Source organism: Aythya ferina, assembly GCF_964211825.1.
Source record: "Aythya ferina genome assembly, chromosome: 3".
In the NCBI taxonomy this organism is placed as follows: Eukaryota; Metazoa; Chordata; class Aves; order Anseriformes; family Anatidae; genus Aythya; species Aythya ferina.
Window position 1 is genome coordinate 48,067,251 of NC_140298.1, and position 23,641 is coordinate 48,090,891.

The 23,641-nt window shown below is 34.7% G+C and overlaps 1 protein-coding gene across 4 annotated transcripts in view; it reads left to right on the forward strand.

Annotated features, from left to right (window-relative positions):
* PRKN (parkin RBR E3 ubiquitin protein ligase) overlaps positions 1 to 23,641 on the forward strand; it is a 779,628-nt gene that overhangs the window by 388,799 nt on the left and 367,188 nt on the right. For all 4 annotated transcript variants that reach the window (XM_084514657.1, XM_084514659.1, XM_084514660.1 and 1 more), the window contains exon 6: positions 7,595 to 7,710. In XM_084514657.1, the coding sequence (XP_084370783.1) occupies positions 7,595 to 7,710 (116 nt within the window). The remainder of the gene's footprint in view (positions 1 to 7,594; positions 7,711 to 23,641) is intronic.

Consider the following 23,641-nt stretch of genomic DNA (forward strand, 5'->3'; position numbering starts at 1 on the left):
ATGTATTAACTGAAAATGTTATCGAATGAATCAATCATCAAATGTCATCAATTAATCAATCAATGAATATCGCATGCAATAAGTTAGGGTTACTTTCACAATGGATTGTGAATAAGATCTCTTGATCATTAATACTTTGTTATACCACATTAGATTGCTGGTTAAGAATAAATTACTGAATTGTAGCTATAACTGTCCTGTTCTTATTTTTCAAACAGTATCTCTTTGTCCAGTGAAATCTGAAAAAATGAATGATAAGAAATATTCTCCCATGGCAAGAGGAATAAATAGACTGCTTTTTTTTAAAAAAAAAAAAAGTGTATGAAAGTGGAATTGAAGTATGGTGAGAACAGAACTTTATTGCCTTTGTCACCCCTTGAGAATTCATGACAAAAACTCATTTATGATGAGACTTTTAGTTACATTTTTATATGCCTAAAATCTAGCCTTAATTGACTTGATCAGAAATAAAACACCAGGTCTTCTGAAGAATTATTGATAATGTGCATTTCCCATCCCACTCAAAATACTTTCCATGCCATATCTATCCATTCAAATATTTGTTATGCACCAAATTGTTCTTGATATCCTCAACTGAATAAAAGGTATGGTGAGTATGTTTGAAGAAAAAGTGGAACTGTGCGTTTTTAATACTTTTTTTTTCCTTGCATGACTTCACTCAAAGCTAATTAAAAATAGGAGATATTCTGAAAATGTATTACACTGCTTTCCCTGAAATATAACATCTTTTAGTCATCCATATATGTTTAAATTGCAATTGCCTTTGCTGAACAGAAAAGAATGGGAAAAAAAATCAGAATAATACAAGTTTTCTCCCCTGAACTGGCACTTGTCTTAAAGTAGTAATAATAAAAAAAAATACCTCCCTTCCTCCCCTACTCCATATATAGTTCAAAGTTGATGTAGTCACTGAGGCCAAGCATAGTCTATTTTTACTACCTCAATGAAGAGTTGGCAAAGAGTACTCATCCTAAAGAGCTTTTATCACGAATAACAGGTCTTTGTTCTTAGCCAGAGGCATTTTTGAAAAGGGCAATGGAGTTCGGTAAGAAAGCAGGTATTAGAGAGATACTCATGGTGCTTTTGCCTATTGCCAAATTAAATACATGTATATGCTTCATACAGGCATTGAAATTTATTATTTTAGCCCTTTTTTTTTCATCCTTTTTTATCAAAAGGTGTTTCAGCTTAGTTTTGAGGTCAGCTTGATTATCAGCAATATATTAGCAAGGTTACAATGCTGCATCTCTCCTAGGTAATGTTTTATCTTTGTATTCCATAAAGGCATTTCTTTGAAAGCTCTTCTAGCAGCATTCATGAGCTGCTGTTCTGTCTTACTGTGTGTTCTGCAGCAGAGATTCTGTGGATTTGGAAGTCTAAGGGACTTTGCTTCTTGCTGATTTGATTCTATTCTGAATTATGTAGGTGTGACATCAGGTATTGAACTTTTCACGTTATCTTTGTTTTCAAATGGAAAAATTGACTGAACATTTAATTTAAGGCAAAGGAATGTTATCTGAATGTAGCTATGACTACTTGTGAAAGATTAATATTGGAATGTGAATAGTCAATGTTACCAACATCTCTAATCTTTGCATCACTGTTCCTAAAATCTGTTGCGAATCAACAAATCCTGAAGTATCCTCCAAATTCACTGTCATTTAATCTTTATTATTGTCCTACTTAAGAATGCTTGTGGTTCATTACTAGCTCTCTACTTGCTATAGCAATTAATTTGTATCTAGCTTTTAATATTAAAATGATACTTAAGGAGTTGCATGCTACAGATTAAATGCTGTTTTAATAATATGTGCAAATCCTTTCCCTCAAAATGAGTCATTTGCTTGCTTGTACGTTACCACAAAGGCAGTCCACGAATGCTGTACTGATCATTGTTTTGCCTAGGGGGTGACCCAGCTAGCCATACTCAAGGGTCATTTCCCAGCATAGGGAAGTCAGCAGACATTTGGAACAGTCTTCACACCTCTGATATTGTGATCGAGCATCCGTCTGAATTACAGGAAATCCAAAGAAAAAGTTTGATTTTGATTGGAATCTTAAATTTATATACACACACACACACACACACACATTATAGAATGGAGATTGCTACTGTCATCAGCACTTTTAAGGTAGAGCCTAAGGTTAATTTTTCAGATACAGAAATTGAAAGAGCAATTCTAGATGAACTCTGGACATAAAAGAAACAGAAGTCTCATCTGAGATTTAGGTAGCTATAAGAATGCGTGTTTTACTTCTGCATCTTTTGATTCTAAACTATGTTGCTAATATTCAGGTAATGTTAATTTTTTTTAATCTTAACAACTGTTTGTGTATTACAATCACTTCTTACTTAAAACAATCAATACAGAGTTATAACCTCTAAATAAGGTGGTGCTTAGAGTGGTGAAAACCTGACTTGAGGTTCTTGGAAGAATTTATCTGCTGAGCTGTGAAGGAAATGAGGAAGCTGGTAATGCACGCCACTGTTCTGAGGATCTCCCAGGAATCAAGGCTACTCAAAATGCTATTGGCTCACAGAAGAAAGTGGAGCAGTATACAATGCATTCAGGAGCCTATTAAAGATCCATTCAAGACTTGACTCTAGTAATCTCTCTCTAGGAATTATTCTTTGGCTGTACAGCCTTCCTCACATTAGTTAACTAATGGAACTTAAGCAGCTCTCCTGTATGTTTGTTTAAGAAGTTGTTTTATATTTAGGTAATATCACACTTGCTGGGTTTTTCACTAGAGAAAGATTCCCATCCCAGAAAACTTAATTGATTCAAAGGCTATTTTGAAGTAGATTTCTTTCAATTTGTCCACTGAGTATCTATCCACAATTTTAGCTGCAAAAGATGTTGAAACCTTATCATAGGAGTGTGCCAGGATGGCATTGTGTTCTCTTATTCTGCCAAATAAATCTCCTTTCATGTATCACTGTACTTATAAGTGCTAATAATTTGAAAAATGAAAACTATACTATCAATATATACATACTGAATGTATATACAACATGTTACATGCTTTGTTATAAATAAATTTATTTACCTATTGATTCTAAATAAATGTGTGGGTCATGCATGATTGATATATGCATGTGTATATATACATGTATGTAGCTTAGGGACTGATCTTGACCAATAGCTTATTTAAAAAAAAAAAGTTGAAAAAAAAATTCAAAAGCTGAGGTTCCTCAAAATTTTTAAGCAGTTTTCACGGCAGTAAGAACTGCATGTAGAAACCTGTATTTTCACTTGTGATTTGCACATCAGCTGAAATGCAGGATATTTTGACACTTTCTAGCAAAGAGCAGTACCTTTTCTGACACTCCTGTTTACTGAACCAGGGAATAGGCATTAAAAGGTTACTGTTTTTGTGGTTCCTGTGATGTACTATTCCCTGTCAGATGCCAGTCACCCACTGGTGGTTTGAGCATCACTTTGGTCACTTTCCTAGATCGTTTGAACATCTAGTAGACAGTTTGCTTGTAATCATGAGTTAGGGGTATCCTAATTTCTTTATTTGGAAAGACAGAATTTAGGGAGAGATGCTTTTTTTTTTTTTTTCTGTAAAATATCAAATAAGATTTTTTGATAACAAATAAGATTTTTTGATAAATTTGAGTATTTACCTCTGAGGGATGAGTTTCATGCAAAGTTAGCAAGCAGTGACCATGCATCCTTGAACCTTTTCTTCCCCCTTGCAATTTTTACCGTGTTGTGTGACATATAAGCAGTAGCAGGAATGAAGAATATGAATGAAACAGGAATGAAAAGTATGTAAGAGCAATGCCTGCTCCTTTCTCTGAATAACAATCTATCAGATACACTGTCAAAAGGGTGACATTTGTAATGTTAAATAGAATGTTCACAATTTCAGGGGACCTATGCCTTTAGGCAAGAAAATGATCTAAAGGTATTCTCTGCAGTAGAAGATGACCATAAAACTACACACTTCATGAACGTAGACATTTTTTTTCCTCAGTAATTTCTTCACATCCATACTTAATGCAGATCATGAAAACTTAACAAAAACAACAATGCATTTTATTTTGACCAAATGAGAACAAAGTGCACAATAGAGGAATTTCTACTAGTAGTAATTTCTTACTACTATTAGTGGTAACTTTTCCTATTTTGAAATGTTCTAGAAGTGGTGAGATAGTGATGTAGACTCCATTAAATTTTAACTATCTTTTTTATGTTATTCCATAAGCTTTGTTGTTATAAGGTTAAAATTCTGAAAATACTGTTATACAGCAGCATATAAACTCAATATAGGAAGATATTTTGGTGTTAATCTTAAGAAGTAACTTTGTAAATATATTTGATATTACAAATTAGTGAGTTGTGTTTTTTACAAAACATGTAAAACCAAGCTGGTTACACTTTTAATTGCAGTTCTGAACCAAATTGAGTTCAGGACTTATATGCATTCCGGTTGTATGAATGATCTTAAAACTATGATTAACAAAAAAAAAGAGGCAGTGCAGTCTATGCTGCCAGAGGTGTCAGGTGCTCTCAGATTCCAAGTGCTATATTTTAGAGCAGTTTTAAAGAAGATAAGCAGAAGTATAGAGAAGTAATTTTCCCAGAGTTATGAAGAAACTCTGAAAAGTAGCTCCACTTCCACCTCCTCTCTCCTCTTTTTTTGTGGTTTTATTTTTTTTCTTCACATGAAAGTCTTGGAATTTTAAATCTTTTCTTTAAAAAAAAAAAAAAAAAAAGTTCAAGTCTAAATGTTTTTTCAAGTATTTTAAAGGCTAATTCTTTTATTGTTCAAATTTTCTTTGTTTGTGACCCACAAAAAAATAAATAAATAAAAAATGATACTGGGTAAGGACTTTTATCAAAAAAAATATCTTATTGTGTATTTCCTTGCCCATAGTTTATCTATTCTGGAGTAGTGGGTGGTTAATATCCTCTTAGTTCTATGTGAAAGATTTACTGAAGCGAAAAGATATTTTCAATTATTCTACTTCATTTTAATAAATCTTTACTTTTTTTTTTTTTTTTTTAATGCATTTGTAAAGAAAAACCAAGCTTCAAAACCATTAGGAAATGAAGCAACAATTAAAATTACATTTCTAAAAGTTTTGCAAGTTTTGTCTTCTAGCCGTCCTTCAGCTTCTTTCTTCTCCTTAATCTCCTGGCCACCTGGCCAGATATCAGGGGCTTGCATAGTGTCCCATTCAGAAGTCATAACAGTTACTAGTTGTTAGCAGTTGTTCTGAAACCCCCAGACATCAGAGACTTCAAAGAAAGAACATACAAATACAAATAACTCTCTATTGTCACTTCACGAGTTGTTAAAACATTCCTCACAAGCCATTCACAGGGACGCTCCAGTCACATCTATAGCAGTGCTAAATCAACCACAAAGAAGGCAAAAAGGCTGTAACTGTTAGGAATAAGAGTTCGAAATAACAAAAGCAAATAGGCTCATGGATTTAAGGAATATTTCTGAAGATTTAATAAATTGACTATAATGAGGGGGAGACTGGGACACTGGGAGGGAAGGGAAGAAACCACATCTGTGGAAGAATTAAATTGCCAGTGCAGGACCCAGAGACAGACAGAACTGCTCTCTATTGGCACGAATTGTTAAAATATTCCTTTGCAAGGTACAAGAATTATATACATTAACCTTTCTGTTTTTCTTAGACTAGTGGTTATACAAGGGTATGTAAGACAGAAGGTCACATTCATCATACCATGCGACCCTAGCACTGTTCCATACTGACACGAATCAGATGAACATATATCACAGTTGTCTGCTAACAACTGCTAACTGCTGCAAATACGTATTTCAGAAATGAGTCCTTAACTTATGGTGGAGTTTATGATGTTCAATGTATTGCATATCAAGGGCTTCTCTGAGAAGCAGAATTTACTAACCTAAAAGGAAAGCTGTATTAATACTTCTGATATCCCAGTTACCAGACTTGATGTTAGAGGTATTACTGCATAGTACTGTGTCTGTCTCATGTAGAAATATGCGGTATATCTAAATGAGATATATTGAGAGAGAACTGTAATTCACAGCTCTGCTTCCCAGACGTAGAAGAATTCCTTGTAAGGATTGATACAGAGTGTGGAAGGAAGAATGTTTTCTGGTCTGACTTTGTACAGTTCTGTATCAAATCTCAGTGCAAGTTTGAGTAGGAGAAGAAGGTGATGTTATATTAAACAAAGCTTACTCCACTCATTCATACTAGTGTTCTTGTATTCATATACCAACAAACACTGAGGTATGTGTCTGGATAGTCTAGCTAGGAACTTGGGGAGTCAGGGAGGACCAGGAAACACCATCTTACAAGTCTCTTTCATAGCTTTTGGGTTGTTCTTATCCCTGCTTTTTTGGATGTGACTTTCATGCCCTGAAAATGTTCACACTGACTGTAATTTTCTTTTTCTTCATTCTGTCCCACCTATGTGAGTCATTAGGAAACACTGTCGATTGAATCACTGTCTTTGTGTCTCTTTTTCTGGTTGCAGTTTGTTTTTTTTTTTTTTTTTTTTTATTATTATTATTATTTTTTATTTTTTATTTTTTATTTTTTTTTTCCTTTGCATGGATGCCTAGAGAGTCACTTGTGATCTTGGTACCATCAACACTTGTCATTCAATTTCCTCTGATGCTTTTACACCTGTACATTTGAATTCACACTTAATTTATACCAGTCTTAATGTTTACTTTAGAAACCTGCAACAACAACAAGAAAGGTCTTTAAGGAAAAAAAAAATGGAAGCTGTCATCTGTGGCTTTTATTGCAAGGCACGTGTCTTCAGACTGCTTTTATTTACAGATGCACACAATGATTTGGACACTCAAAACAAGCTATAGAGCACTAAGAACTAAAGCAACTTAATTGGGCAGCCTGTTCCAATGCCCAGGGAAGTGGTGGAGTCACCATCCCTGGAAGTCTTCAAAAGACGCTTAGATGTAGAGCTTAGGGATATGGTTTAGTGGAGGGCTGTTAGCGTTAGGTTGGAGGTTGGACTCGATGACCTTGAGGTCTCTTCCAACCTAGAAATTCTGTAATTCAAATGCTACGTAACAAAGAATTATAAATATGTGTCCAAAGAGAACCAGAGCTTCCTTTTAGTATGATGATAAAATCATGTTTATATAGATTTCCAATGTCACAAAAATCGAGGTCAGGATTCGCTAATTTAGAAAAAAATCTGTTCTAGAAGTCAGAAAATGGTAATATGTAACAAAAAAGTGGAAATGGTTGCAGTTCATAATACTCTGCCTTTTGATGACTATGCCTAAATGAAGTCAAGGTCAAGTCATTTTTCTATAAATCCAGAAATTCACATAGTGTATCACACTGATGTCAAATCAGTGCACAAATAGATATCAACTTAACCTGGAAAATCATGGAACAAAATACCTGGATTTCTATTTTTGCAAGTGATTCTTTCTAAACCTCTCCTAATGACTGCCCTTTTCTGTTGGCAGTGGTGATTTGTCTGTTGTCTCAGTTGTCAGTTAGCCTAAGATAAAGGGAGGACATGAGCTGCAGGTATGTAATCTTCTCTTTATCTCTCCTTCAATATTTCAGGAGTTTTACTTTAAATGTGGAGCACACCCAACAACTGACAGTGAAACATCTGTGGCTTTGAACCTCGTTACAACAAACAGTCGCTCTATCACATGTATAACATGCACAGATATTAGGTAAGTACAATGAAAAGTGTCAGAGATTCACAGTCTCAGTGTTTCAGAGTACTTCTCACTTTCAAAGAGCTTTTTTCCCTCTGCTGGTTTTCCTTTTTAAACCTTTTTTTTTTTTTTTTTTTTTTTTTTTCCCAGTATTGTGGTGGAAAATGGGCCACGTATTCAGGTATATTCTTTATTTTGATGGTATAATTACAGTTTACATTTTTATAACTCAGCTAAAATACAGGTGGAAACCTGACTGCTACAGTCTGAAATGCTTAAGATAGTGGTATAGCTGTATAGATCTGTACCTTCGCTTTGTATCTGAGAACCAGTGAACGAAAGCACGATTTTGAGGTGGACAAACTATTCCTGTGTAAAGAAACCTCTTGATATTTATTTTTATAAATCAAAGCAAAATTACTTATGGTGCATTTGTTCTCGTATTCTTTTTTATTGCCATTTTAAATGCTGTAATCTATCTTACCGTATGGTGTTTGGGCACATACATTCAAGAATACCATTGTCTGCAAATGAATGGATTAAAAACCACTTGCCCAACAAAGACAAAAGCTACTATTGCTATGAAGAATTAACTGAAACACATTCATCTACTGAATAGGAGAGGTTTTGAGGCTCTACCTCAAAACCAATAACGCCATGTTATTTATTTTAAGTATTTCTGTTGATTCATCTGTGTTTTGAAATATGAGAAAGTATTTAGGAAAAAAAAAAAAGTGAATTCCTATGAGACAGTAAGTTAAATGTTGAGGGGTATCTTGAGGGGAAAAGCTGGTTTACTTGGAAGTCAATTTCCTACTGGAAATTTTAGTCTTTAACTCTGATTATAGCCCATACAGAGTATAATATTATGTTGTGCTTGTGTGGTAGTGCATTGATATCTGATTGTTTGCTTGTATATTGTATATTGATTGTATATGGTTGAAGAACATTCTTCTTACTTATAGATTAAAAGATAGTTGTACATTGAAAAGAAAGAGTATGGTGTCCAGCACTTCGCATACATGCAGGGCTTCGGAAGTTGTTGTGCATCTGTTTCAGAGTCTACTGTGCAAAATTACTTAGCTGTCCTAATGGTTAGGTATGCAGCAGTATTAACCTCTCTGTAATTAAGGATAATGTGCGGTTTCCATTCTTAGCCCAGCCTTTTTCTTTTCCAAAGAACAAGAGTGTAAAATATCAGCCATAAATGTGTTTACTTAGGCTTGAGAATTGGTTATAATTATTTCAATCAAATTTGAAATGGGTATGTTGACATTTTCCTGAATTGATAAATTCAGTACAAAACTACTCATCTGTAGTCGTGAATTTGTAATTTCTGTCACGGTTTTGTGACAAAATCCCAAAGGAAAGAAAGTTTGGACTGAATTTTCTGAAATTGCTTAGCTGAATTGTTCCTAGGACTAACTATTGACTTCCTAAACTTTACTAGTAAATGTTACTTGGACTATTTATTACAATATCACAGAAGTATGCTAATTCTCATTTATTTAAGTTAAGGCATCAAATGACTGTGGAAACCTAAGTTGCAGTAGACTTATCTCAGCCCATCATTATGGGAGCATTTATTCATAAATAAGCTTGTTGGATTTATACAGCAAACAAGGAAGGATTTAGATACTTGACCAGCTTGCAAGGCAGTAACAGTTGCTAGTTACCTACCCATGCTGGGGCTACAGGAAAGACTGATTATGTTTATGAGTGACTTCAATCTTCTTATTTTAAGTAGCAGATTCCGTTGGTCATAAATAGGTTTGTCTTCCACTATGGCGCATAAAGATAATTTTTAGAAAATGAAAGTTCTGTTTGGTTTCCTGAATGGCTAATAGATTTTACTTGATCATAGCAAGATCTCTGAAGCCTGTGGCATGAGTGAGAGATATCTGCCACCTCTTTAATAACAACAACAACAAAAAAAAAACCAGCCTACAGATCAGCTTTATTCTTGTCAGTCCCCAGAAACTCAGGGGATCATGCTTCCATCCCAGTATGTCTTATGGGACATAGAATTATTTTTTTTTTTTTTGGCAGAAGGCACTGAAATCCTTTATCCCAGGAGTAAAGGAGTGTGCAGGGGAGTCCTCCAGCAGCTTGTTGTTGTTATAAGCATACTAATAAATTTACGTAAGCAGATTTCAGCTTCTCAATTCCTAGCACTGTAGGCATAGGCTTCTTCTCTAATTACATCTAGAGATGTAATGAAATTATGATGAGGATATCTCATCCTTTTCTTGTTTACTTCATAAAATTTTGAGGATGACCTTTGTTCTCCTGCACACCTCCTAATCTACTCCCACCCATGAGCAAGTCTTTTGTTCTGGCCATTGGGACTGCACAAGGTGAAATCTGTAGGAATTAGACAATATTATTTCAGATCCTCTTCTCTTTTGTAGTTGACTAACTTGATTTTACCTTGACTCTGTCTTAGGGCAGATAGCACCCTTGCTTACAATAAAATGTATGCCAAGGAGGACTGTAAAGTGATAGTTGGTCAAAAGAAAGTAGCAAGGTACGTTTGAACTCTATGCTGATTCATATGGTATGTCTTCTAGAAAGAGATAATTTTGAAAGTATCCTTTTTGGTGTAGTTGCAGAACTAGCAGCTCCAAATATCAGTCTCTCTCAAATTGTTAATTCAGGATTTCATAGCAAGATTGCAGACCAACCTAAAAGCTGTTAGCTCTCCTGGCTCTTCTAATGATTCACTGGGCAAGAAGTGATTTCTTTTACTGCAGTGCAGAATCCTGGTATCCCTCTGTACTGCTAAATGAAAGAAAGCCAACAACTGATTCCTGATCCTGAGGCAAAAGGTAACAACCGGTAGATGTCCTACGCAGTACTGTGATAGTTTGGCTCTTAGTCACAGCCAGATTGGCGTAATCTTGATGCTAAAACCTGAGGACTCATTGCTGAAACTACATCCACAGAGAAAGTATACCTTTTATCCCAGTGTCAAGACAGTGTGCAATAGGGTTATTCATGTCCTACTATCCACTATGCAGGGCTCAGGAAGCATCCAAACACTTTTCTGAACATGGTGAAGTACAATGAAGAGGTGAAATTACTGCAATAAAACCTGAGTTTCACAGGATAAACATTAGCCATTTCCAGGACCCATGTACTGGATTTTCAAGAAGTCTGTCTTTCTTGATTGCAAGAAAAGTTGTTTCTTCCTGACAGCTTACTGGGCTCTCCTCTCGACTTTAAAAACAAAACAAAACAAATAAACAAAAAGATAACAAACAAAAAACAAAACCAAAAAAACTTCTATAGGCACATTTCTGTGTTAAGTTTAAAGTTTTGTAAATGCATTCATATGTTAAATGCTAATTATCTTTCAGAGGTTTTGATTTTTAAAACCACAAGTCTATTTTTACTTTTTTTATATACTGAACATTTGTAGGTGTTATCAAAAAGACCGTAACTCTCCTTCTGAAGTAAAACCAGGAAATAATAAATATCTCAGTTTCTTCTTCATTCTAATACTTTCATCTTACCATTGATCGTTAGGATGAAGATTCTTTGCTTTAATCTTTCAATACTTCCAGTGCCAACCAAGGTTTCTTTATCATTGTTCTTATTCATGTGCATACATACTTCTTGGAGAAAAAAAAAAAAAAAAAGTCCAGTGTATGGTTAAACTTTCTTTCTAGGTATAGTCAGTCATCTTCCATATTCTTTTATGGCCAGTCTAGCAAGTTGTTCACATATATGTTTGGGTGAATGAAATAATTTTCCAATTAAAACTTTGAAACAAATCATTTTCATTTCTATTTTTTGACTTATTTCTTTCACCCCAATTGCAAGAATGATCAAAGGTAAGCACGTTTTACACAAAGCTAGAGTTAGAACAATAAAATCAATTATGAGTGTTGTGCAAGGGTTGTTGTAAGTAACTGTGCTAGCTATGAAATCTCTGCTCACTGGTTTGAGTTTTTAACTCTTTTCTCCAACATAGTGTTCTTAGAACATTTATATAGAACTTAAATATATTTATACACATAACCTTGTAACTTTATTTAAACATATAGGTGACTACTTTTGACGGTGATCACTTTCTAATATTCTTATGCAGTTGAAAAATACCAGCTCTGCTGATTGTAGTCTATAACATTCATCTGGAAATGAGCAATATCTGTATTTGGTGCAATAACGGTTACTTAGTGTTAGCTCTGCTACAGGCAAAAAATATATATTCTTCATAATAGATTTCTTTATTATTTTCTGAAAAAAATGAAATTAAACAAGAAAAAAATGAAATGAAACAAGAAAAATGACAACCAGGTGTTGTTTATGTGCTCGTAGAGAGGGTGGTCAAGCATCGGAATGGGCTGCACAGGGAATTGGTGGAGTCCCCATCTCTGGAAATATTGAAGAGACATGTAGACATGGCACTAAAGGGTCACGGTTTAGTGATGGGACTTGGTAGGTCAGACTGATGGTTGGACTTGAAGATCCTGAAGATCTTTTCCAACCTAGATGATTCTATGATTCATCTGTTTGTTCACATATATTTATCATGAACAACTAGTCCACCACAGGTGGACCAATTAATAAATCTCAAGATGCTTGGCACAACAAACATGATTATAGCTGGGCTTACAGAGCTCATCAAAAATCTTATTTAAAGAAGTAGTGTATTCTATGGTATATAGAAAAATACACAGTGAAAGGAATGTTTAAGCATATTGCCAGTTTTATTCTCAAGCACGTATTCTTTCACCCTGGATTTATATTTGATATGAATATTTTCGTGCAGCTCTGACCAACAGAGTGAAATATTTTAGAGCCAAATACCTTTGTAGGGTTATGCTAAATCCATAGACAGTATTCCACATAGTGTAATGCCTTCCAATGCTTTTTGCTTATCTACAGTGGAGTTGGTATGAATTGGCAGCCTTTATGCATTTATTTATTTTTGTAGCATTGAAGGTGATGGGTTGCTATTTTATATCTTTGAAGAAGCTCATAATATGTTGAGCAAATGGCTGAAAGTTGAAACAAATACTAAAATGGTACAATCCTCAAGGGGAGATCTGCTTTTGTCAACTGTTTCTAGTAGAAATAACATCAAAAGGGGTTAGGAGTACCCCTGGGTACCTATAAATCAGGCTCAGGAATAACAATGATGTCTAGCAGTGTAAAAATAAAACATGTGGAACAGAAATGCCTCGCGTCATCTTTCACAAACTAGGTAGGGTACAATTCCTAAAGGCACCATTATTTTTAGCTTTCAACAGATACAGATAAGTACAAGAAATATATAGGGCTTGCTTTCACTTAATAGATAGAAAGAATTGTCCAGAAGTATTTGCTTTTGTGTTGATCAAAAGTTTTTATCTGATAAATCTGTACTTCATAATCTTAGGCAAAAAAAAAAAAATAAAAATAATAATTGTTTAGACAATGGAAACTTATAATTTGTTTTTCTGCAATTCAGAATTCATACTGCTAAAATTGAAGATGGAGCTTGATATTGCTAGTGGTGAGAACTACATATGCAAGATGTTCTTCAAGTGTAACTGTAACTTAAAGTTTTTGTCAAAATTCTTTTCAGCCAAATCAGTTCAGACTCCGATCACATTAAACTTAAGGAGCATTAAATTAAGGAGCAGGAGACTGTTGTAGAAGGGCAGTACTCAGAGGGAAAAACTCAAAGGGAAATTACTATTGGAAGTCCTGTTAGAAATTCAGTAGACATCTCTCTTCAACTTGAATCAATAAGGAACAAATAACTCTGCATGTCATTAGGGACAACTGTGCATTAATCTGATTCTGTAGGGACTACTTTGATCCCCCAAAACCTCTAACTAGCTCTTGATCAGCCATTTTTTCTTCGGTGTGTGTTTTTCAGAAGAAAAAGTACATCTAACAGTTCTTGTCATCCCCCATCCTCCGCACTGCTTACTTTTCTGCAGTTGATTGAAGCACTTTGCCAATGAGGAAAAGCTGAAATATCTGGGACCTTTTAGGCTACAGGAGTGGAGACTTGGGGGATCTTACCAATGGGTATAAATGCCTGAAGGGGGGGGGATGCAATGAAAATCCAGACAGGCTCTTTTTGTTGGTGCCCAGTACCAAGACAAGAGGCAGCAGGCACAAACTAGTACACAAGAGGTTCTGTCTAAATATCAGGAAGTAATTCTGTACTTTACAGGTGATGGAGCAGTAGTACAGGTTGCCCAGAAAGGTTGTGCAGTCTGTTTCCTTGGAGATCTTCAAACCTTCAAAAGCTACCTGGGCATGGTCCTGAGCAAGCTGCTGTAGGTGGCCCTGCTTGAGCAGGGGGATTGAATCAAATGGCCTCCAGAGCTTGCTTCCAACCTCAGCCAGTCTGTGATTCTGTGAGGGAGAAGGTGTGAAAAATTGATTGATGACTGCATTCTTTCCTATATTACATAAAATTGTTGTATGTTGCTTTGAGATCAAATGTTTCTTCTAGTACTGTTTAAAATATTTTTTTTAGTAACACATTAAATTATTTTCCTTACCTTTCTTTCAGTCTTGATGCAGACTGGATTAAAAAAAAATAATAAATGAAAGGGGAGGGAATATTAGAGGAGAAATCTACTACTGAATATAACAAAAAATGTGTGAGGTAGCAGGTCTACCATGATATTTGAGAGCTTTAATATATAAATCATCCTAGAATATTTAGTTTCAGGTTTAAATCATATCTTACAGCTGAAGAGACAATCTACAAAATTTAGATTCCGATAAAGATCTGTATCTGAACTGTAAACATTTCCAAAGTGAAGTGATTGTCCTAGAGTTTTGACTGGGGTCAATTTTGTTGTTATCTGAACAGTTACAAGGGACCTTCTATTCCCTTCTGATATTAAAAAAAAAAAAAAAAAAAAAAAAAAAAAAAAAAAAAAAAAAAAAAAAAAAACAGGCTGTATCTATTAAAAGATACGGACAAGGTGATGTTTTTCAGAAGACTAAATAACACCTTATTCCTGATATACAATTGCTATTTCTCTTTGATTCTGGGGTATTGGATCCTAGAATTGCCCCTAGGGCTATTATAATTCAAGCAAGTTATCAAGTCTATATTTAGCTCATCTTTTTTAAAAGTATGTTTTCCCTCTGTGACCTGTTTTGATAATGCAGTTTCTCCTCTAAATCTCTGCCTTCTACATTCTGTTGTCTTTTATGTACCTTGAGTAGCTCAAAGAAGAGTGAGAAAAGATTATGTTAAGAATTAAATCTACTTTGTCTAAGTACTATGACCATCAGGGACAATGTCTACTTCTTTCTCTTCTAATATTCCTGAAATTAATAGGATTTCTAAAGAATCACTTGAAGTAAGAAATTAATCAAATATCAAACTAAGAACTGTTACTAATTGGTTTAGGGCTTTTTTATTTTTCTCAGCAAGGTAGTCTGTAGAGTACTGATTTTTACAGCTGCAATATGAGTTTTGTTACAAGCAAAACCAAGAAGAAGAAATATTTTGGTGACTGTTTTGTTGGTATTTTGAAAGATGAACAAATTCTAGTAATGCCAGTAAGTGACCTTCATTTCTTTGGTGGCACACACTGGGGGTTTTATACTTTTAGACTCTAACACTTGTACTGTGGGCTTCTGGAACAATGTAACCTGTACATGCAATTCAGCTGCCTTAACCTTTCCACTGAATTGTAACCACTATTATGTAGCAGCCCCCTGTGGCACTGATAGGACATCACTGCATTTCTTACTGTTTTTCTTCTTTTTTTTTTTTATGATCTGCACTGCAACTGCATTTCAGTGAGACATAGTTCCAGCTTCTACAGATTTTTGGATTGTTTATTTATTTATTTATTTATTTTTAGATTATTTTTTAATTGGCATGTGTCAAGTATCCAGTTTCACCATGTGCAAAATTTGGTGGACCTAACTTCCAAAATATTTTGAGGAAGCCTAAAAGTAGGACTACTTATGCTTTTCATTGATTGGTCATGTAAGCTAATAAATATATATTTGGGGCAAATATTTAAGGTTTAAATAGAAACGTTAAAAAATATTTTGAAATGTCTAAGAAAAGTATAGTAGCAGATGTTTGTGAAACAAACAGAGAAAATATATTTCCCTTCCCCCAGCGCCACACAAACACCAATTGGTTCTCTTCTTCTTTAGGTCAAGGTTGGTGACAGCCAAATATTATCACCACCTGGTAGCCATTTAGTGGCCTATGAGAAATGTCACTGGAGGTAACAATACAGTTGACTTTCGACAGATGATAATATTTTAAAAGTTCACCATCACAGATGATACTAATTAGCGAGCCTAATCTCAGCAGAAACCTGAGGGCTGAATGAACAAGGTGAACAAATTGTGGAATTGTTACCTTCAGGACTGAACTGAAGTATTCTGGGAAGGTGTGGTAGAGCAACTTCAACTTTTGTCTGATGAGTAGCTTGCCATTTGGCTAATCTTGCACTTCAGTAAGATGAGAGCTGTTGAGACACTGTCTTTTATTGTCTCTGACTTTATTTAATGTTATTTTTAATGTAAGAAACAGTAAGGAATTGAATGTGAATGTGACAGCTGAAGAAAGTTGTTCAAAATGAAGTGACAGTGAGAAATCTGCTCTTTTTAAAAAAAAGTCACTGCTTTACTGTTTTTAAGTAATTGACATTTAGTAACTAATGTTGAATTTGTAGTTAATGAAACATTGATAGAAGATGGAGACTTAATTTGGAAACGAAGTTAAATATGGGGAAATAACAGGAGTCTTTATTGTGTGAAAATTGTTTTCGAGTATAGTTCAGAAAAAGTATTGTGTATATATACAAATAGACATATCTACATATATGACTAAATAACTTCAATAGAAAAATTAGCATTTATTTTAAACTTCTGTACACTCATTTATTTTTAAGCTGGTTTTATGAATAATTTTTCTCTGCTTCCCATCTTATTCACAAGTATGTCCATACTGGGCTGGGGCAGATTTGAAAACTTAGATCCCTGAGGAACAGTCCAAGGTATCACATAAGGAAGTATATTTATTGACATATCTTTCCAGCTTTCCCAGCCTTCTCAGCCAGTCATCATCTACTTGAAAGGAGAACTACTCTGTTCTGATTGACTCAACATCAGCAGGAGCAGCAAAGGCATTCATTTTCTCCTTAACTAAAAGAACTTATCAAAGATAGGGGTTGTGGAAGGAATATCTTTACTACGTGCTAATTTTTTTTACTTGTATTACGTAAGTTCATATGTACAAGTATATGTGAATTCTGGTTTTGAAACAGCCACTGCTAGGAGTATTTGAAACAGTTGAACTACATTTTATTTCCATTGTGAATTGATTTCTGTAATGTGCATTTCTAACTTGATATGAGATTGAGCAGATGTACTCTATCTCATTTTCCCAATTCAGTTTTATCTAACTCTCCTTTTTTTTTTTTTTTTTTTTTTTTTTTTCTATCTTCAGTGTTCTATGTGGAAAGAACAGATGTAGAACAAAAATATTTCAGTTAATAGCAATGAGTATCTACTTCACTGAGTTTAGTTCTGAGAAATTAGATTTTAGTCCATGCAGTTGTTGGTTAGGAAAGAAGTGCATTCCATTAAGATGTACTTCCATTCTGAAGGAAAGAAGACATAGACATAGAACTGAAAAAGGTTTGTTTTGAAGACTGCTACTGAAATGGAAGTCAAACAAAAATAAGTATTTGTCTAAGTAATTCTATAAAGGGCATTGAAAAGTTATGAATACTTACTCTGTTAAAGCCTAATGTTTGGAAAAGGGCTTTGTAAGACAATTGTTTAACATGGAAGAAACAGAGCTGTTAATGTATTTATGTCAGTCATAAAGAGTAATTTGTTAGTGATTGGACTGATAAATGAAAAAAAATAACAAAACAAAACAAAACTGAGGCTGCTGTATCTTGAAGGAAAATCTACAAGAATAAATGTGAACTAGTATAGGTATATGCAAAAATAATTATCCTGTATATTTAGCTTTATAAAAAAGATGGGGAAAAAATATAAACACTTCCTTTCTGATCCTGAAATTCATTTTTAATTTGTTATTTTTTAGTCACAAAGTTATAGCAAGATCACTGACATCAGCTGTATCAGTATTATCAAATTCCTGTTATGGTAATGTAGCAAAAACAAGAAAGGAAGCGCTTGTGGAAGATGTGGATTTCACTCATTTAGGAAATAGAGAAATGAGTGATAATATCAGAGAATAGAGCAACCCAACAGCAGGGGAAAAAAATGCACATAGAGTGGTTTTAATTTGCGGAAATGTAGCAAAAAATGGAAACAGCAGTGTCAGGCAAAAGTACCAAGATATAATTTCTGAAATCAAACACATGAAGGACTATTTATAAGATAGAGAATCTGTCATAATATGCAGGGAACTTCATTTAATGTTGCTTGACATTTTGTAGACTCACTTAATGATTTAATATGAAACAGTAACTATTGTCCTAAGTAATGTCTTTAATACCCATTCAATTCCTTGGCTCAGTAGGGATTGTTACAGATTCCATAAAAGCCTAATTCAAATCAACATTTTAGGAAATGAAATGAAATGTATGAAATTCGATGGCAAGTGAATACATACTGTTTTCCATAGATGTCTGGAGTAATGTATTTATTCCAGATTCTGCAAATATATATTTGATGTTTATCAGCTTCAAAGTCACATTGGTCAGAATTTTGTTTGGGAGAGCAAGGAGGGATTGAGAAATTTTCTATTGACAATTATAAACAACAGTGTGCAGAGCTCTCTTAGCGAATTAGTTTTGTAATTTTTCTAATTATCCAAACGAAATTGATTGAACTTTAATAAATTTTGTTAGCTAGAAATTCATATTGTTTTTCATAGCAGCTCATGCATTCATAACCCTTTTCTTCTTCCACTCCCTCCTTTTTTGTATATTGTCAAAGGTTGACTTTAAAGATAAGACAATTTCTGAAGACAATATCAGAAGAGATTTCTCTGATTTCTTCTGCAGAAGAAAACAGTGAGGTTTTCACTTTCATGGATCTTCTGCTTAAAAATTTCTTCCCTCCTTGAAAGGAATATATTGGCAGAAAACTTCATTTAATAAACATGCAGACTTTAAAATTTATAAATTTTACAATACTAAATAACTAATACTAGTATTACTATATAATACTAAATGGTAATAAATATTTTAGCACGATGTTGGATGTGACAGACTAAGTTCATTGTCAACTAAGATGCCAACACAACTAAATCTTCCTTATAAAGGAAAAATCTAGGGCAAGATGAGGCAGGACAATGAAAATTAATTCAGTCCTCTGGTGGAACTTAAAATGTATACAGAGGCAAGTTAGACTTGTTTATAAATAACTGTTATGAACTTGGTGCAAAGGGGTGCTGATTTGCAATATGATTTGAAAATGACAAATGAATCACAGAGGTTTTCTTGTTGCATTCAGGCAATGTCTATGAATCACAGAGGTTTTCTTGTTGCATTCAGGCAAAGTCTATGACACTTTAAACGAGCTTCCTGCAGACATTTGAAGACTGAAAAATGAAGACCATGATGACATATTAACGATCACTTTCCCAGTACAAGTTCATAAAGGGTGGTGGTGATAATTGCAGTAGCAAGTCAATATAAGAATACTGCAAGGAAAATGGCACCAGTTAAAACATTTTTAAATCGGTACAAAATCCTGTATTACAAATTTCTGTGTAAAGTCGTGTTTTCATTTGAGATGAAATTTTAGTTTATTTAAAAGTAATTCCATATCAGTATAGGCTGAAATACTGTAAGCAAGACTAAAACAAATACAGTTGTCCATGAAAAGGTTTTCAAATGTTTGGATTATCATCTCTCAATTAGACTGATACAACAGTCTCTTACAGAGAAGACCTATCTTACAGCTGATCTCCAGAGATCAACTGAAGCTCTGATTGGAAATGCAACTGCGATTGAAATTGGAAGAGTTTAGTTTTAGATTAAACTAATATAAGAAGTGTTGTTACATAGTAAGATGAGAGGAAAAAATATGCCTACTCTTCTGAACATTTGAGCTAGTACAAATGCTGCTCTGTACAGATTTCAGTTTTCGCAGAGTATCTGTACATGTAATTATTAAACAAAAATGACAACTTTTTTTCTGTCACTAAGTTTGTGTTCCTACATATTTATTAACTGAAATAAAGCATTCATTTATTTCTATATGTAGGTATATGTACAAAATACATATTATACTTTGTATATATTAGTATACAATTGTATACTTTGTTTTTATACCCATATAAATATACATTATACAAACACGTGTTTTCTTCACCTTATTTCTTGCTTTCTTCTTTATAAGAAGTCTTTAGCTCTTTGAAGTGCATTGCATTTTTAAACAGTTTTCTTCACCACTAATTACCCTATTCTTACTTCACTTGGCAGAGACAAATCTGGTAGATACGAACAAAAAGTAGGAACTAGAGGAACTGTGCTCTCTTGGCATGAGAATTCCATTTGCATTTTTCCAAATGCAAATTATATCCCTTTTTCATGTTGTTTTGTTAGCAGCAACAAAAAGAACAGTCAGACCTCTTCCCATAAGGTACATTATCTGTGATCACTGAAGCCAGTATTATAAAAACAACTGTCAAGAAACCGAGGACCTGCCTCTTGAGGTCTACTGTACTGCAAAGGTGACTGTACCCAGAGATGTTACCTCTCTGAATTTGGACAACCTGCTCTTGCAAACATACCGACAATGCTGATGTCAATCTTGAGCTATACTCTTGAGCAAGTCTGTCTATGCCTATACTCCAGAAAGTGGTTCCAAACTGGTTGATTTTTCTGACAAAAGAATTATTTATTCACTTTTGGCATATATGTCTCATAAGGAATCAGGATATGTCCTGATAAGAAGGCATGCGGTGAGAATGAAGCTGCAGTATGGGTCAGTCTGCTTACATAAAGCAGACTTCAGAAAGAAGGAAAAAAAAAAAAAGCTTCATGAAGTCACTTATTCAGTCCAATGCATTCTAATTTAATCTTGTTTTTAAAATAAAATACCAAAGTACAGGGAGAATAGCATACTTTAATGTCATTGTTCATTGAGGTTTCAAGACATATATTTGTATTGTATTTCAAATATATATATCCATAAAGTCAACTGAAATAGTTGTTACAGTGGTGCGTGGGCACAAATGTGCATGTATTTATCTGCTAAAGTACTCATCTTTAGAAAGACCTGTTTTAAAAATAAAGAAAAAAACACTGTAATAGGTATTAAATGAAAATGGATTTTCATGGGGACTTTTATTTCTTGACTGTCTTTCAAGAACATAAGTATAGTGGTGCTAGGAACAGAGGAGCTTTAAAGTTTAAAGTGTGACAGAGTACTGGAACAGGCTGCCCTGAGAGGTTGTGGAGTCTCCTTCTCTGGAGATATTCAAAATCCACCTGGATGCCATCCTGTGTAACATGCTCTGGGTGAACCTGCTTGATCAGGTTGGATGATCTCTGGAGGTCTCTTCCAACCTCAACCATTCTGTGATTCTGTGTGTGTTGTGACTCTAAGTATTCACGGTCTCTAGGGCTAGTGAAGAATGGTCATGACAATCCAACTGGATAAACTGGTCCCTACCAAGTTCTGCAAGTGTGACTATCAAGATTCCTAAGCTGCTACTTAGGAAGAACCGGATATCTTCTTATGTCTCAGCCACTCTGGTGTTTTTCCTCTTGCTTCAGAAACAATCATCACTTTTGACTCTGCTGAAACCTTTGAGCTTTTTCTCCCCTAAATTGTCCTCCAGTGGAAATTCCATAATCACTGTTAGAAAGTACAAGTACTGATGGTATTAAGAGCCACTTAAAGCTCCTTTCTAGCAGTAAAATTTCCACATATGAACTCTTGGGAGAGAACTGGTCCCTGAGTAATGTAAAACAAAAACAAGTCTTTCCTATTGATTCCTCAACTATGTGATCCATTTGTATTTCATCTCTTTGCTTCATTGTATTTCTTTGGCAGGTGTATCTCTTTAGGAAACAACAACAACAAAAAAAAAAAAAAAAAAAAAAAAAGGAAAGCTGCCTTTTTTTTGTCTTTCCCCCTTGTATGGGGTGTTTTGTCCCCCTTTTTTTTTGTTGGGTTACAGTTATTCCAATTTTAGTAGTTTACCCACACGTTGATTCCTAATAATTTCTTAAGGTTCACTTAAGAAAGTTTAAGTCTTCTTGAAGACTGTATGTAGCTGTGCTGTCCTGGGACAAAAGGAGACACTGAATAACTGCTCAGAGCTGCAGTTTACTCCCTGCTGTGCCCTCTGGGACAGTCTCTCTTCCTTCTCCTACCTCATCCCAAAAATTTCTTCTTTATCACAAGAGATAGCTGCAATGGGCAGGGCAAGCGCGGAGAAGAACGAAACTAAATCTAGTACTGTTCCTCATCCCATCCTGATTGTTCCATGGTCACCCAGATTTGAATGGGAAAGGCAATTCCCATGGTAGGTGCACTTCCTCTCATCATTAGAGGGAGACAGCAATGGCAGTGAAGGCATCTTGGGTAGCTTGCACTTGAGCCTTTACGCTTAGGTTCTGCAAACAATTTTGTGAATGTTTTTAATGATGTCAGTGAGGATAAGTGTTTGCAGGTTTGGACTTAAGTACTATGTAACAGTGTATCATTTTCACATAAATAGAGCTTTTTTTTTTTTTTCCAGAAATAAATAACTTCTACAGATGCACAGCCTGCCTCTCTTGTATTCAGCTGTGACCTTGAGAGCTGATTAACAAGATTATACTCCAAAGGACGCAAGGCTCCACATAAAGCAGTGAAGCATGTACAAGCCCTTGAGGGGTACTTAAAGTATCTCATAGACTCTAATGGTCATTCCTTTCTCTTTAATGCTATTAGGTGAATCCGTCTTACAGCAATCTGTGGCACTTTTCTCTTTATTTAATTTCTGTGCTACAGATTTTATGAATTATCCTGTTACAACTCCTCTTCCATGTTTCAGAGACAAAGTGCTCTACATGTCTGGTATGCTTAGCATCTTCTCCAGCAACTCAGGTACTTGGGTTTGTTTTATTGGTTTTACAGTGTAATAAACTTTTGCATAGTAAGAAGATGAACAGTTAAGGAGAGTTATTGCAAGCTAAACTTGGAGACTAAGTAGTGCTTGTGAAAAGCAGGCAGAGTGTTCTAAATACAGAATACTAAAAGGGAAAGCACTCTATATACAACTCATTGCTATTTCTTCCATTTTACTGCAATAACTTTTAGATGCTAATTTTTAGATGCTGAATCTAATACTATTCCCACCCCCCCATTCCAACCAAAATCTCAGGACATATTCTAGGGATTATTTGTAGAGTTATTGAATGAAAAAAAAATACCGCAAAAGCATACTGTTTTTTCACTCGTGCCAAAGAGAAATTAAAAAGACTTCAGTGTGCCTGCTTGCAGGCAGGGACAGGGGTTGTCTCTGAGTCCACGTGCTGCCTACACATCTGTCAGGCTTCACATCAGTAAGCTTCCACCCAGTACAAGATGTTCAGATTAGCCTACATAAGAAAAAAAATATATATATATGATCTGGTTTATCCTTGGTTGAATATAACCTGATAAATTACCTAGGAATTGGGTGCTAATTTATGACGCAGATCTTGGAGTTAATTTGCTCCTTTTGTTAGCACTTACTCTGATTCTATTCTATGAATCTGAAATGTATCTCCAAGCCTAAGCAGTCAGTGCTCAGTAAGGGAGATGACAGTCCTTTACTGTTCTGGTTTGTCATTAATTTTGTTGTTTTTTATGTTATTGTTCATATAAAAAGAAGCCCTTTGTGTGCTGGCAAATAGATCGAGGAACTCATCACAAGCCACTAATTCAATGTTTCTGGCAGCTGTTGCCAGTCTTGAGTGTACCACAATTTAAATTCTAAGTAAAAACTCTTTAGATTCTATCTTCTGATTTGTCTGGATTTTAACTG